The 14,279-nt window shown below is 47.0% G+C and overlaps 1 protein-coding gene across 1 annotated transcript in view; it reads left to right on the top strand.

The window, feature by feature from the left end:
* Positions 1-14,279, top strand: part of ITGB3 (integrin subunit beta 3) — a 50,058-nt gene extending 35,779 nt beyond the window's left edge. The window contains exons 11-15 of the mRNA XM_036268674.1: positions 2,331-2,553; positions 3,474-3,574; positions 5,527-5,646; positions 10,425-10,591; positions 12,066-14,279. Of these exons, the coding sequence (XP_036124567.1) occupies positions 2,331-2,553; positions 3,474-3,574; positions 5,527-5,646; positions 10,425-10,591; positions 12,066-12,131 (677 nt within the window). The 3' untranslated portion in view covers positions 12,132-14,279. The remainder of the gene's footprint in view (positions 1-2,330; positions 2,554-3,473; positions 3,575-5,526; positions 5,647-10,424; positions 10,592-12,065) is intronic.

The following is a 14,279-nucleotide window of genomic DNA, read 5'->3' as shown; positions in this document are numbered from 1 at the left end:
CTCAACCATCCTGTTGCTGGATGGACGCCAGTCCTATGGCATTACGACACTGTGGCTTCCTTTTGAGGTTTGACCCTGCCAGGGCTTGGGGTCAGCCTACTGGCTCTGGGCTGCCACTTCCACTCCCAACCTCACTCCCTGGCTGGCCTGGCAGACAGTCTTCTCAAAGCTCACTTTGTGTGGCTTCACAAAGGGGACACCATGGGACAAGGGTTTCTGAGGAGGCTGAGGCCTCTGAGTGTTGCCAGGCCTCTGTGGTGTCAGCCTTTCCCTGTCCGGGAGCCATGGCGGAAAGCAGGGGGCAGTGGACACTGTGGCCCCATTCTGCTGGCTGGCACACCCTTTCCCTGGCTGCTGTGAGGGCTGCTCACAATAGCTCACAGCTGCCCTTTCTCTGGAGAATTATCTTCCGCTGACAGGAGCTGTCTTGCCCTCAGACCGTGGCCAACAACTGATGAAAAAGGGCTTACACAAGGCCAGGTCCTTCGCCTCAGAGGTGGGGCCATTGATGCTCCGGAGCCCACGGTGGGATCAGGCTGAAGGGCGTCTCCAGATGGAACCACATTCCTGCCAGCCTTTGGCTCCTGCCCTTCCTGCTTCCCTCCTGCTCTTCTATTAAGTCACCTGAACAAAATTCTCGCCACAAGCGGTACTTCCAGGGAACCCAGCCTCCTTCTTCTCTCTCCACCCTCTGCCAGCCCAGTGTCTCTACTCTGCTCATATCCTGGGCAGCTGAGGCAGAGGAGGTTGTGTTTCCCACCCTTCCCGGGAAACAGACACTTCTTTCCAAGGTGGGGAAGATGTATGTCTGAGTCTTGAATGCCGGTGTGGTCACTAGAGGGTGGTCCCGGGGTCCCTGGCTGAGGGACTGTACTGGCCCAGGGACATTAGTCAGGCCCACTGGGGAGCAGGAGGTGCCAGCTCCTTCCTGTTTGAGCCTGGCCTTAGACCCCGTCTCCTCCAGCACCACGCGCCCGTCTGCTCTCACAGTGGCATGGTTTGCGGGGCCCATGCAGATTACTTCCCCCTTGCTCTCTGCCTTTCCTCTGATTAACAATCAGATTTTTATTATTCATCCACTTCTTCCTGATTCAGAGTCCTGGGGAATGAGTCACCTTTATGCAGGTTTAGGAGCCAAGTTTTAAAGCTTTGTAAGTGAAATTAAGGGAATATAGTATAGCATTGAGAGCTATTGTCTGCATTTAAAGCGATGTAAGCCCCACCCCAGTCTCTCTCCCATTCCTACATGCAAGTAGTGGAAGGAATTGGTCTTTTCTACAATAATAGGATAATACAACACAGAGCACACATTGGTGAATGTATGTGTGTTTCTAGGAATTTAACCTCTGTGAGAGAAGGGACCCTGCCTGGCTTGTTCACTGCTGAATCTCCAGTGCCCAGCATGTGGTGTGAGCTCAGGAAATATTTGTTGAATGAATGGGGGAAAAGCACTAACTGCATGCCTATTCTGTATCAGATGTTATGCTAATCATTAGTGATGCAAAAATTAATATTTGGTGCCAGTTGGGTACAGGAAATCTCAGGGGGAACATTTGTAAAGTATACTAACCATCACGCTGTACATCTGAAACAAAGACAAAATAACATGAATGTAAACTATACTTGAAAACAAATCAATGTGATATGTGCTCTCCCATTAGGGAACTCACAATCTAGAGAGAAACAGGCAAGCAAAAGGGCTGAACATAAGGGTTAAAATAGAGGTGTAGCCCTGGCCACTTTGGCTCAGCGGTTAGAGCATCGGCCTGCGGTCCAGAGAGACCCAAGTTCGGTTCCCGCTAAGGGCATGTACCTCCGTTGCAGTTTGTCCCTGGCCCTGGTTGGGTCGTGCAGGTGGCAGCCACTCGATGTGTCCCTTTCACGTCGATGTTTCTCTCTCTCTCTCTCTCTCTTCCTCTCTCTCCCTCCCACTCTATCAGAACAAAAAATGAAAAAATGTTCTCAGGTGAGGATTAAAAAAAAAAATTGAGGTGTATATGAGTGCTGGCAGAACATGTGGCAGTTGATTTGGCCCGATGAGGTCAGAAAATGTCACAAAGAGGAAGGAACATCTGAGTTGAGCCTCGAAGGGTGCGTGGGAGTTTGGTAGTGGTCACAGGAGGAAAAGGCATCCAGGCAGAGGGAGCAGCATGAATAGAAGCATGAGGAAATAAGGACAGTGGAGAGGATGGTGAGCAGTTCAGTGTGGTGGCTAATGTGTGGCAGTGCCAGGCGGGCGCCAGGAGATAAAGCTGGAACGCAGGTTGACTGCTGTCCTGGGGTTGGGGCGCTCACCAACTGCTCTGCCCCCACGGGCTGTGTGTTTTCAGGCCACGGCCAGTGCAGCTGTGGGGACTGCCAGTGTGACTCCGACTGGACCGGCTACTACTGTAACTGTACCACGCGCACCGACACCTGCATGTCCAGCAACGGGCTGCTGTGCAGTGGCCGGGGCAAGTGTGAATGCGGCAGCTGCGTCTGCATCCAGCCCGGCTCCTATGGGAACACCTGTGAGAAGTGTCCCACCTGCCCCGATGCCTGCACCTTTAAGAAGTGAGTGGGTAGAGAAGTGAGTTGGAGAGAGTTGGGTGTCAGATGGGGGTAGGGGCAGTGGAGAGGGTCCCCCAGACTAGAATCCCCAACTCTCCAGGTTCGTTCTCTTACTCACTAAAGCTTTATGGGGAGGAGTCGGTTCCAGCCACGTGGGTAGCTTTCCTCTTTCACGGAAAACTTGGGGGCAAGTTGGAGGTGGAGCCAACCGTGGAGGAGCCAAAGTAATACCAGCCAGACTCCAGCTGCAGAAACCCCTCTTCCAAGGTGGCATCCTGAACCCCTGAGTGGGGAGGATGGCTAAGCCAGTTAACCTCTGGGGACTGTTCCAGTGCTGATGTTCTGATTCTGTGGGAGCTGTGGGGCTGGAGCTATGAAAGACGCTATGGAAACAGACGATCACCAGTACAAGCGTCACTCAGTTGGGGGTCAGAGAAGTCTTCTGGCAGCCCACGTCCGTGGCACTACTGTTTCTCCTGCCACTTTATGAGTGGTAGGAGAAATAGTGTCTGTATAGAACCCCGTGCTTAGAAGGTCCCCACTTGTTTTAATGCTCTGCTGTCACTATCTTGAAATTCTTAGTCATTTTTAAACAAGGGACCTGACATTTCAATTTTGCACTGGGGCTCCAAACTATGTGACTGGTTCTGACTTGAAGGCTCCCAGAAGGGGCATAGGTTTCACCCTCCTGGCATGGTCTTGGATGGAGAAATTTAATGACATTACCTGGAGGCCTCTGCCTGCCAGACCCTGAACTGCAGAATGGACTCTGCAGATTGGACTCTCTGCGCCCCAGGATTGTCTTGCAGATGTTTCTGTTTGTGTGTTTCTTTTCTGAGCTGGAGCAAGTTTCTGGGAGTATGGAGGTCAGAGCCAGACTGAAACACCTCCCTTGCCTTAATTCCTGTGTCCTCTTTCCTCAGGGAATGTGTAGAGTGTAAGAAGTTCGACCGGGGAACCCTATACCAGGAAAACACCTGCAACCGTTACTGTCGTGATGAGATCGAGTCTGTGAAGGAGCTTAGTGAGTTCAGCATGTCCTAGTGTTGCACACACCCGGCTTCTAAATTTTTCTGATTTAATCTCAGAAACTATCCAACTCACATCTGTAAAATGGGAGAGTAATTTCTGCCTCAAAGGCATGTTGTGCAGGTCTGTTGCACAGTAGGCACTTTATAAAGAGTCCCCCTTCACTTCTACTAATTTGCTCAGCAGACACTCTCCTTTCTGCTTCCTGGAGCCCACAAACTCAGCAAGACCCTGCAAACAACTTTCAAAGTGTGTTTAAATCAGGCAATCCTAACTATACCTCCTCAAGGAAAGAAAGAGAATGTACCCCATTTTACAGATGAAGAAACTGAGGCACAGAGTGAGAAAGTAGTTACCCATGACAGTCTTAGCTGAGTAGGCTAGTAAGCATTTACTAAGAATGCCCAGGCACTCAGCTTTACTGGCTTGGAGGGGAACCTTCATCCTTATGGATTTGTAGCCAAACCATCATTCTGAATCTTCTTTGGCTCTCTGGAGCCCCTCATGAAATAAGACAGAAATATAGTGGGAGCAAAACTCTTACCTGCCATTACTCTGGTTTGTATTTCATCTTGACTTACAGGAGACGATTTTTGTTGCTGTCAGCATATCTGGTGTGATTTTTTCTAGGCCAAGTAGCATTGGATGGTGCCAGGAAGATAGCAATCTCTCCAGAGACAGTAATCTCCTATGAAGGCAGGAAATGTGTTTTCAATGACAGCTGCAGAAAGACCAGCCAGTCAGCCAGCTTCTGGGTGGACGTGTTATGGAAAGAGTCAGATCTCTGACCCTTTGGCAAATATCAGAAGTGGGGCTGGGGTGAGGGTAGTGATTTGGGGATTGAGTTTGAAGAAAGTTTTTCCTCTAGAGGAGAATGTGCTTACTGTGATTAGTTCAGGGAGCAGAGGCTGCTGAGTGTGAGATATGGAATTTTATAATTTATAAAAGTATCTCTTCATGCATATAACCTTATTCTTCTCTCAACAACCCAGTGAAGTAGAACTGGAGTAGTATTGTTATCTTCATTTTGAGGATGAGGAAATTGAATCTCAGGAAAGTTAAGTAACTTGCCCAAGCAAATTAGTGGTGAGTTAAAATTAGAACTAAATCCCAAAATTCTTATTCTTTTCATGGTCCTAGAATACTATTGGTTTACTAAATGAAAGGTTTATTGAGTTAAAATTTGTAGGCTGTGCTTTGAGGCTCATGTAAGTCCTGCTCCATCACTTACTTGCTGTGTGAGCTTGGCATATTTGCTTAATCTCATCATGTGTCACTTTTACTCATCAGTTTCATTCGTGTAGGGCATGGTGCAGCTGGTGGAGGGTGCCCCATGGTTTCACTGTCAGAATCACCGGTTTTAGAATGTGAAAGGATGAAGCCTACAAAACATGATGGGAATCAGAGAAGAGAGGATGGCTCTGGAGGGCAACACTGGATCAGAAGCAGAAATGGAGGAACTCTAAGGGTTAAGTGAGCAAACTATTGAGAATCAGCGAGCGAGCAGAGAAAGGAACGAGAGGGAAGTGAACATCCACCCTTTACTTTATGCGTTTAATTCTCAACCACCCCTGTGAGGTGAGGGTATCATTTTCCTTTAGTAGATGAAGAAAGAGGAACGCATGAGGTCTAGTCACTTGTCCAAGATCACACAGCTGGTAGGTGGTAGAGCCAGACTTTGAATCAGATTGTGTAATACTATTAAATCATGTCCCTTCCAGAGGAAGGACTAAGAACCAAAAAGGGCCCGTAAGGGACAAAGTACATCAGTCAGCGTCATTTGGAGGCACGGCAGCCATCTCAAATCTAGGCACCTTGCCTAACGTCAAGCACAGGGTTTCCTGTTACATACTTTCACAGAAATTCCATGACTGGGCGTGGGGGTGGACCTATCTTCCAGGAATTGACCCATTGTTTTTCATTCCCTAATCTTCTCCCCTCCCGCAGAGGACACGGGCAAGGATGCAGTGAATTGTACCTACAAGAATGAGGATGACTGTGTCATCAGGTTCCAGTACTACGAAGACTCCAGTGGAAAGTCCATCCTGTATGTGGTAGAAGAGCCAGGTGAGTGAACCTGAGGGCCCCTGGTCCTGCCCCCATGGAGAGAGAGAACCATGTTAGGCAGTTATTTCATCTATCATGTCTCCTAAATGGAACGGCCAGGTTAAGCCTGACCTCCCAAGTGATAAGTTAGGGCCTGTCATCTGGGTGTGGGGGATATAGAAATACAAATATTAGCAAGAAAGTGATTTGCTAATTGAGGAGATTAAAAAAAATAATAAGGTGGATAAGGAGAGGAAGAAGGTATAGATGGATCCCATGAAGGAGCAAAATTTATCATAGCATTTTTTGAGTTGATAATGTTAAAAAGTAAGGAATTTAAATTCTAGGACTTTTGCCCTGGCCGGTTTGGCTCAGCGGTTGGAGCATCGGCCTGCGGTCCGGAGAGGCCTGGGTTCGGTTCCCGCTAAGGGCACGTACCTCGGTTGCAGTTTGTCCCCGGCCCTGGTTGGTTGTGCGGGTGGCGACCACTCGATGTGTCCCTTTCACATCGATGTTTCTCTCTCTCTCTCTTCCTCTCTCTCCCTCCCACTCTACCTGAACAAAAAATGGAAAAATGTCCTCGGGTGAGGATAAAAAAAAAAATTTTATAAATTCTAGGACTTTTCAGCACAAGGCATCTGCTCTGCTATAAGTTAAATGGTTGCCAAGAGCAACCTGCTTGCTGCTTCAGAGGAAGGTCTGACGGTTTGGGATGTTGACTTACGAGGTTCACCACGAGACATGGTAAAGGGGTTATCACCAACCCAAGGCTGCCCTAAGCACTGAAAATATGGTGCTTGCTCTCAAGGCCCTCTGAAGGCAGGAGCCCATGTCATCAGACACAGACCACCCACAGGTTTGTCACTATCCAACACAGTAGATTTGCTTGCTTTGCCTTACCACCTTCATCTCCTTCCTTTCCCTTAAACAAAAGATTAAGATATGAATCACTAGAAAATGTTTTTGAGTACTTATTACATATCAAGCACTGACAGGGCTAGGTGCTGGGAATATAGCAGGAAGTAAGGCAGACATAGACGTGGCACTCACAGACCATGGGGGAGACGGGTATATAAATCAATAATGACACTGCAGGGGGACGGGGCCATGGTGTGGTGAAGGAACAATCTCCGAAGGCAGAGGCTAAATCAGTTGATTGCTTGACATTGTTTACAGCTGTAGGGAGTTCTTGACATCATTCTTTAGACTAGAGGCCAGCAAACTTATTCTGTAAAGGGCCAGATGTTAAATATCTTTTGCTTTGTGAGCCATGTGGTCTTTGCGTGACTACTCAACTCTACCACCACAGTAGGAGAGCAGCCACAGACAATATGTAAATGAAGGAGTCTGGCTGTATTTACAAAAACAGGTGGCAGGCAGCATTTGGCTCACTGGCTAGTCTGCTAGCCCCTGCTTTACAGCAGTGGTTATGAAACTTTTGTATGTTTTCTTATTAAAAAAAAAAATCCAGAGTCCTGAGCCCTGACCTATATGCACAAAACCTTTCATCTGTGTTCTTTATTAATGCTCTTGGTAACTATGATGTACCCCAATATTTTGAGTTGATAATGCTTTAGACACATCACTTCCCCCAGTGAGCCTTCTCAGACCTCCTCCAGCCTCATTCTGCTGACGAGGTTTGGCGCTCCTGTTTCAGTCTCAAGCAGCCCTGTTTACTTCTGAGGGCCTGATCACACTATTAAATTGCCTCTTCAATCACCTGTCTCCCTCAGTAGATTATAAACTCCATGAACACAGGAACTGTCTGTCTTATCAACTGTTATACCCTCAAATTTGGCTCAGTCATCTACAGAGAAGATACTTAATAAATGGTTTGTGAATGAATTAATAGCACTATTCCTAGGAGACAGGTAGGCTTATATACATCTTAATATCTGTTAGGACAGTTTTGGCTGCATGGAGAAGGAAGGGGATGAAGGTGGACAAAGGGCTGCTACGTCGATGTCACCCAGCTTGTTGCTGTCGTTGTGGGTAGGGGAGAACATGGTGATATTGCTCATCCACCTTTCCCAGAGCTCTCACCCTTCATAAGGGAAAAGACAGAGAAAGAGAGGGCATCGCCTTAGTTTTAGTGACTCAAGGGGAGCTGATAAGGGAAAGGGGAGAGGGAAGTCTGGGTGTGTATCTGTGGAGAGCAGATGTGGATTATTTGGACATGATTTTCTCTCACTTTCCTATCCACCTGTGTTAACACATTTCACAGATTTTCCATAGCCACCTTATTAGTACCTTTGCCCCTTCTCATTTCAGAAGGGTGGCATGCTCTTGCTTTTATACCCAGCTGTTTTCACTAATTTATTTACCTAGCTCCAGTGTACAGTCTTGTAGATTACTTTCTCTCTTTGCTACAATAATCCTTGCTGTTACTACTGCTGTATCACTTACAAAAATCTTTTGGCTGGTTATTCTAAGACTTGAACCTTCTACCTGGACTTATGGAGAACAAAGATGATGATAACCTGGAATCGCATGAATAATTCCTGGGCGGGGGGGGATAACTTTTCTGGCTTACTGACAGTAGGCCCCTTCCTCTACATTCGGAGATGGGACCCAGACCCACGTTTCCTGTCTTGTTACCCTGAAATTCCAAGTTCTGCCTCTCCTTCCACCCCCACCTCGAACCATTTTTAGGGGCTCTCGCTTTGAGTGGAATGTAGCATCTGGGGTCCTGGAGTATAGGAGGAGATTATTTTCTTTCTCTTCCCTAACGTGCCCTTGCCAGCAGCTTTCTTTGACGTGCGGGTAGTAAAGAGATCACTGCCAAAGGGATTGGCATTGGCCCAGTGGTTAGCTCTGAGCTGGGCCCTCATCACTGCTGGATAGGATTGTCTGGTAAAATACAGTACATCCACGCAATATTTGGTACACACTTATGCTAAAAATTCATTCATTGTAATGAATTCAAATTTAATTGAACTTTCTGTACTTTTGTCTGTCAAATCTGCTAACCCCACCCAGTCTTTCCTGACCCTGCCATGGGTCCTCATCACTGTGGCTGGGAGGGCTCTCCAGGGATCCCCTGATTTTGTCTTCAGGAAGCCTGACATCCACCCCTTTCAGGATAGATGGTTAACAGATATGTCCCCAACCCCACAAAGACCTCCTGGCTTTCTACCTGTCCTGCCCATACAGACATGCAGAATTGAAGAGATTTCCTTTTGGGATCATAGGGCCCACCCTATCTCAGTCTTCCAGAGAATTCATAATTGTTTTTCCCAGAAGAACTGGGCCCTTCACTCCTGGGAACTCAGACACTGGAACCTCACAGCTTTTCTCCAGACACTAGACAGGTTGTAATTTGGTGGCTTGGGGAAATGCCAGCTCGGGTTTGTGGTGGTGGTTGTTTTTGGGTAGAGTGTGGTGAACACAGGGTATATGATTAGTGAAGAAGGGGGGGACACAGTGTGGAAAGTGGGTGTGACCTCCTTTCCAGACCCATGAATAGGCATATATACAAACACTTAATTACATAACACCTGAGAAGTTACTAGAGTGAGGTCACCCATCAGACACCTGTGGTTTATGGGAAGCAGAGCTCTGCTGAACATACTTATCCTAGCCCTCAGAGGAGTGACACGCCTCTGTCTGAGTTGGTTGTTGACTGGGGTTGAAGAGGAAGTCGGTTCTCAATAGGGTTAGGATTTTAATTGACTAAATATTTTGGGAAGGAATCCAAAATATTGTCTTGGTTGGCAGGCCGCCTGGTCTCTATGTATGCTAAAAGAGTCATTAGGTTCCCAGCTCTCAGGGATGTAAATATCTGAACCAGGGTAACACACTCAAATACCTACAGGAGCTAGGTAAACAAGTTAGTGAAAACAGCCAGGTATAACAAGAACACCAGTCATGATGGTAGCTGGTGTTTGTTGCTCACTAACGCTATGCGAGGCATGGTTCTTAGTTCTTGAAATTCCTGAATTATTCCTATAGAAAGTTTTCAAAGTCAGTACTGCTACTTTCTCCATTTTAAAGACAGTAAAACAGGAAACAGACCCCCAGAAAGGTTAAATAATGTATCGAAGGTCACACAGCAAAGTAAGTGGTAAACGAGGATTCAAACCCATGCAGTCTGGCTCCAGAACACAGACTCGGTGATGAGCCACAAGCCACGCTTTGCTACTGTTTAGTGGAGCAAAGAGAGAGTAGTGGGGACTGTGGCCAAATGTCTAAAAGGGGCAGCTGCTTCTCAGCTCTCATCAGCTGGGGAGACTCCTGATTATTCAATGTTGCCAATAAAATAAAATTTTTAATAAATACTGTGTAAACCCACATCAAGAAGACTAGATTCTGCCTATGGGTAACAGGCTCACGACCTGATTTAAATTGTTCAGGACAGGTAATTGTCCCCTCTCCTTTTAAAGATTGGTTAATTTTTTTTTGAAAGTGCTTTTTCCTTCAGAGAACTTTCTAGTACTTTATTACTTTGTCAAGAAGATCTTGCCCTGGCCAGTTTGGCTCAGCGGTTAGAGCGTCGGCCTGCGGTCCAGAGAGACCCGGGCTCGGTTCCCGCTAAGGGCGTGTACCTCGGTTGCAGTTTGTCCCCGGCCCTGGTTGGTCATGCTGGTGGCAGCCATTCGATGTGTCCCTTTCACGTCGATGTTTCTCTTTCTCTTTCTCTCTCTCTCCTTCTCTCTCCCTCCCACTCTATCTGAACAAAAAATGGAAAAATGTCTTCAGGTGAGGATAAAAAAAAAAGAAGAAGAAGATCTTATCTGTAGGTAGTTCAAGTGATTCCTGCTCCAATCACAACCACCCTGCTTGGTGCTTTCTTCTGACAGAGTGTCCCAAGGGCCCTGACATCCTGGTGGTCCTGCTTTCGGTGATGGGGGCCATTCTGCTCATCGGCCTTGCTACTCTGCTCATCTGGAAGCTCCTTATCACCATCCATGATCGGAAGGAGTTTGCAAAATTTGAGGAAGAGCGAGCCAGAGCAAAATGGGACACGGTAGGAGACTGCGCTGGGTTGGGCTGGGCGTTTTCTGAAGTCACTGGTTTGGAGCCTGAAGTGGACGCAGCAGATGCTTGCGGTGGCCAGTTTCAGCCAGTAGTTTTCCAGTTAGCCTCTGATCTGGAAATTGGGAGATAGTCTAACTGTCCCGCTGCCTTTACACTTGCTGGAAACCACCTGATTCTCTCTCTACCACCAGTGACCACGAGCCATGTCAGTGAGTACTGACAGCACAGATAGGGCCCAACTCGGCTCTGAACACTGTGAAGAGATATAAAGGAAATTCTCTCCAGTTGTGGGAGACAGGACAAACTTGAGAATCCTACATGGAGAACATACAATATATACTAATGAGGTTTAAAGCATTAAACTCAAACAGAAAAAATATAACAATACCTAACATTTACTGAGGAGTTAGCATGTACCAGGAACCATCCTAAATGCTTTAAAAAATGTTTTTATTGATTTTTTATTTTTGTTTTAGAGAGAGAGGACAGGAGAAAGAGATTGACTGCCTCCTGTACACCCCCTACTGGGGATCGAGCCTGCACCTGGGGCATGTGCCCTGACTGGGAATAAAACCCGGACCTCTCAGTCCATGGGACAACTCCCAATCCATTGAGCCACACCAGTCAGGCCTAAATGTCTTTTATGAATTTATTTCGTCTCTATAACAACTCTGTGTGACAGGCAACATTATCACACTCATTTGTAGATAAGGAAAGTGAGCACAGAGAAGTGGGAGGGAATTAGGTTATCCCTTTTTGTTGACCTCTTAGAAATAGCAGCAGGATGTCATTCCATCCTATTCTTTTCTTTTTTCTCAAATGATGATGATAGCTTCCAAATCAGATTCCACATCTGTGCTCCCCATTTAATCCCCGTACTGTCCAAGTTTAGACTGTAAGTTTGTTCCCTCCCATTTGATGGTGACCTCAGCCTTTGTACCCAAGGGTCCAAGAAACTGAGATATTTCTGTTCAGACAATGTAGAAATCCTGAACCTCTGAGGTACATGAGAATGTGTTGTTTCTTGAAGCTATTATTATTATTATGTACTAATTATTAGAAAATAATTTGGGAAATCGGGTGAGGGTCTTTTTCCTGATAACACGACAGTCTGTGGGTTGTGCCTACAGGGATGCGATGAGAACATATTCAGAATTACTTGAGTAAAAACTGTTCTCTGTGTTTCAAATACCACCTTCTACCTCTCTTCCCTGCCCCCACCCCCCAGCATGGTCACAATAAAGGAAAAAGGGGAGAAGGGCCAAAGAGAGAGTGTTGGGGAGAGGGAGGACTATTTTAACTATTGGTTAAAAGCTATCCTGAGATGTGCAGTGAGCATTACGCTGTTCCGTGGTGTATCCCAGAGGAGGGTGTCTCGGGCAGATTTCTCAGATGAAATGCGAGCCTTGAGGGTAGGGTACAATTAAAGAGTCACTGTAAGACCTTTTCTGTTCTCTCCACAGGCCAACAACCCACTGTATAAAGAGGCCACATCCACCTTCACCAACATCACTTACCGGGGCACTTAATAGCAAGCGGTCGTCCTCAGATTACTGTCAGACTGTCCCAGGATTGTGGGCATCTCTGCTGTCATGTTTACAGGGGACAACATCTGTGGGGCGGGGTCAGGGACTTGGAGCAGTGGGTGGGAGACTGTCAGTGCGTGGAAGAGTGGGTCTCTGTGCGTGAGTGCATGTAAGTGTGCTGTGTGTGGGGAACATGTAATTTAAAACTTGTGATGTGTCCCAGATAAGCGGAGCTCCTCAGCCTTTGTCCTCAGAACGCCTCCTTCAGGGATTCTTCCTGCTTAACCTAAGGGTGACCTACGTAGCTGAGCAGATGTTCTTCATTACCTCAGCGAGAAGCCAGCTTTCCTTCTCGGGTCTCTCCCCGCAGAAAAGAGCAGGGCCGCGGCCTCTCATTCCACAGAAAGGGACCTCAACTCCACCCTGAATTTATGGTTCTTGCGCCTGACTCTCAGCAGCTATGGTAGGAACTGCTGGACTCTGCAGCCTTGTCGTATCACCTGTACCTCAGTCTCCTTTCCACTCCCTCAGGCTGAAGGAGAAGTCAGCGGAGAGCTGAACCATCACAGCTGTCGGCCTTTTGCCATGGCCTCAACTCAGCATGGTTCTCTCTCAAGGGGAGTCCCTGCTGCCTAATTCTTCTCTCTGTCGGGAGAGAGGATGCAGGGCCACTCAGAGGTCGTGCACTCAGGGGGAATGTGCCAGGGTCCCCTAGTTCAAAATGAGAACCCTTCAGATCTGCCCCATTGGCAACTCCACCCGAGAGGTTGGTTTAGAAGTATTTCACCCTTAGGCCAGCACCACCTCTTCCACATTCTCACCGCCGTATACGTTTGCTACATACTGGGACTTTCATGACCGAAAGCTCTTCCTCCCAGAGAGGGTGCTATGGTTAGAGCCAGAGGTCTGGCCCACTCTTCAGGCCTTCTGCCCCTTGTCCGAGGCACTCCACACACCCTACCCTGTGCTTTATGTGCTATATCCATCCATGGGGCTGATTGCATTTATCTACCTCTGGGGTATCTTGTGAAGGAGTCATTCCCACGGGTCTCTGAGTCTGCTGTGCAAAAGTGCCAGGGTGGAATGATGGGCCATTTGTATCAGCATGTGTGGTCTATTCTCCTGCGGGCTGGGCAACCTCATTTTAACTCAGTCGTTAATCTGAGAGGCCACAAGTGCAATTTTATTTCATGTTTCTCATTGGGGCACCTGAGATCACAATGAGGCTTAAACTAAAGGGACATGTATATAAACACACTTGTATTATATTTGTAATTTTATTTGATGACAAGGAAGAAGAGTATACAAAAGCCACATAGACGTGGGCTGGATACAGGCAGCCACGTGGCATCATTCATAGCAAGTCACTGCCCCATTTGCTGGGTCTGTAAGGGCTTTCTTATCCTAGAAGCCTGTGGGGGTGGATGCATGGACATGCTGGACCTTTCCTGAGAATGAGGGAAATGGACAATAGCCATAGCAATTGCTCTATTGGTGTTTATGTTAGCAACCACCCGCAACCCCCAAGAAAAAGGGCAGGACCTATAAACAGTTGTCTGATGATCAGAAAATCTAAGTCCTGGCCTCAGTGTTATAGCCAAGGAATCTTTAACCTTAATTAAGGCACCTTAATTTGACCTTAATTAACCTTTTCTTCTCCCTGAGGCTCAGTGTTCTAGTTTGAAATATGATGGGTTTGGACCAGCCAGTCTAAAAGGTCTCTTCAGTGTCAGCGTTCTAAGATGCTGGGACTTAGTGTAACGTCAAACATGCCATGAAGATTCTGTGGGATGTTGATATTGTTTTTTCAGTTGGGAGATCTGAGAGGCCTGGCTTTGGCAAGAGCAGATGTCATTCCATATCACTTTATTCAATGAAAAAGCCTCATTCTATCCTGTCTTAGCACCCCTTCTCCACCTTCTGTTAGCAGTTGCATCTCCTGATGCAGTCCTTAAGCTCCATTTAGTCCCTGTTTCTTTGTTCACTTTGCACACATTTGCACCCACATATTAGGAATCCATAAGAAGTAGCTGAAATGTGTGTTTTGTATCCAGGTGTTTTTTTTTTTAATCCTCACCCGAGGATACTTTTTCCATTTTATCTTTAGATAGAGTGGAAGTTGGGGAGTGGGAGAGAAAGAGAGAGAAACAT

This window comes from Molossus molossus, unplaced genomic scaffold (assembly GCF_014108415.1).
Source record: "Molossus molossus isolate mMolMol1 unplaced genomic scaffold, mMolMol1.p scaffold_m16_p_19, whole genome shotgun sequence".
Classification (NCBI taxonomy): Eukaryota; Metazoa; Chordata; class Mammalia; order Chiroptera; family Molossidae; genus Molossus; species Molossus molossus.
This window is presented reverse-complemented; position numbering and strand designations above follow the sequence as displayed.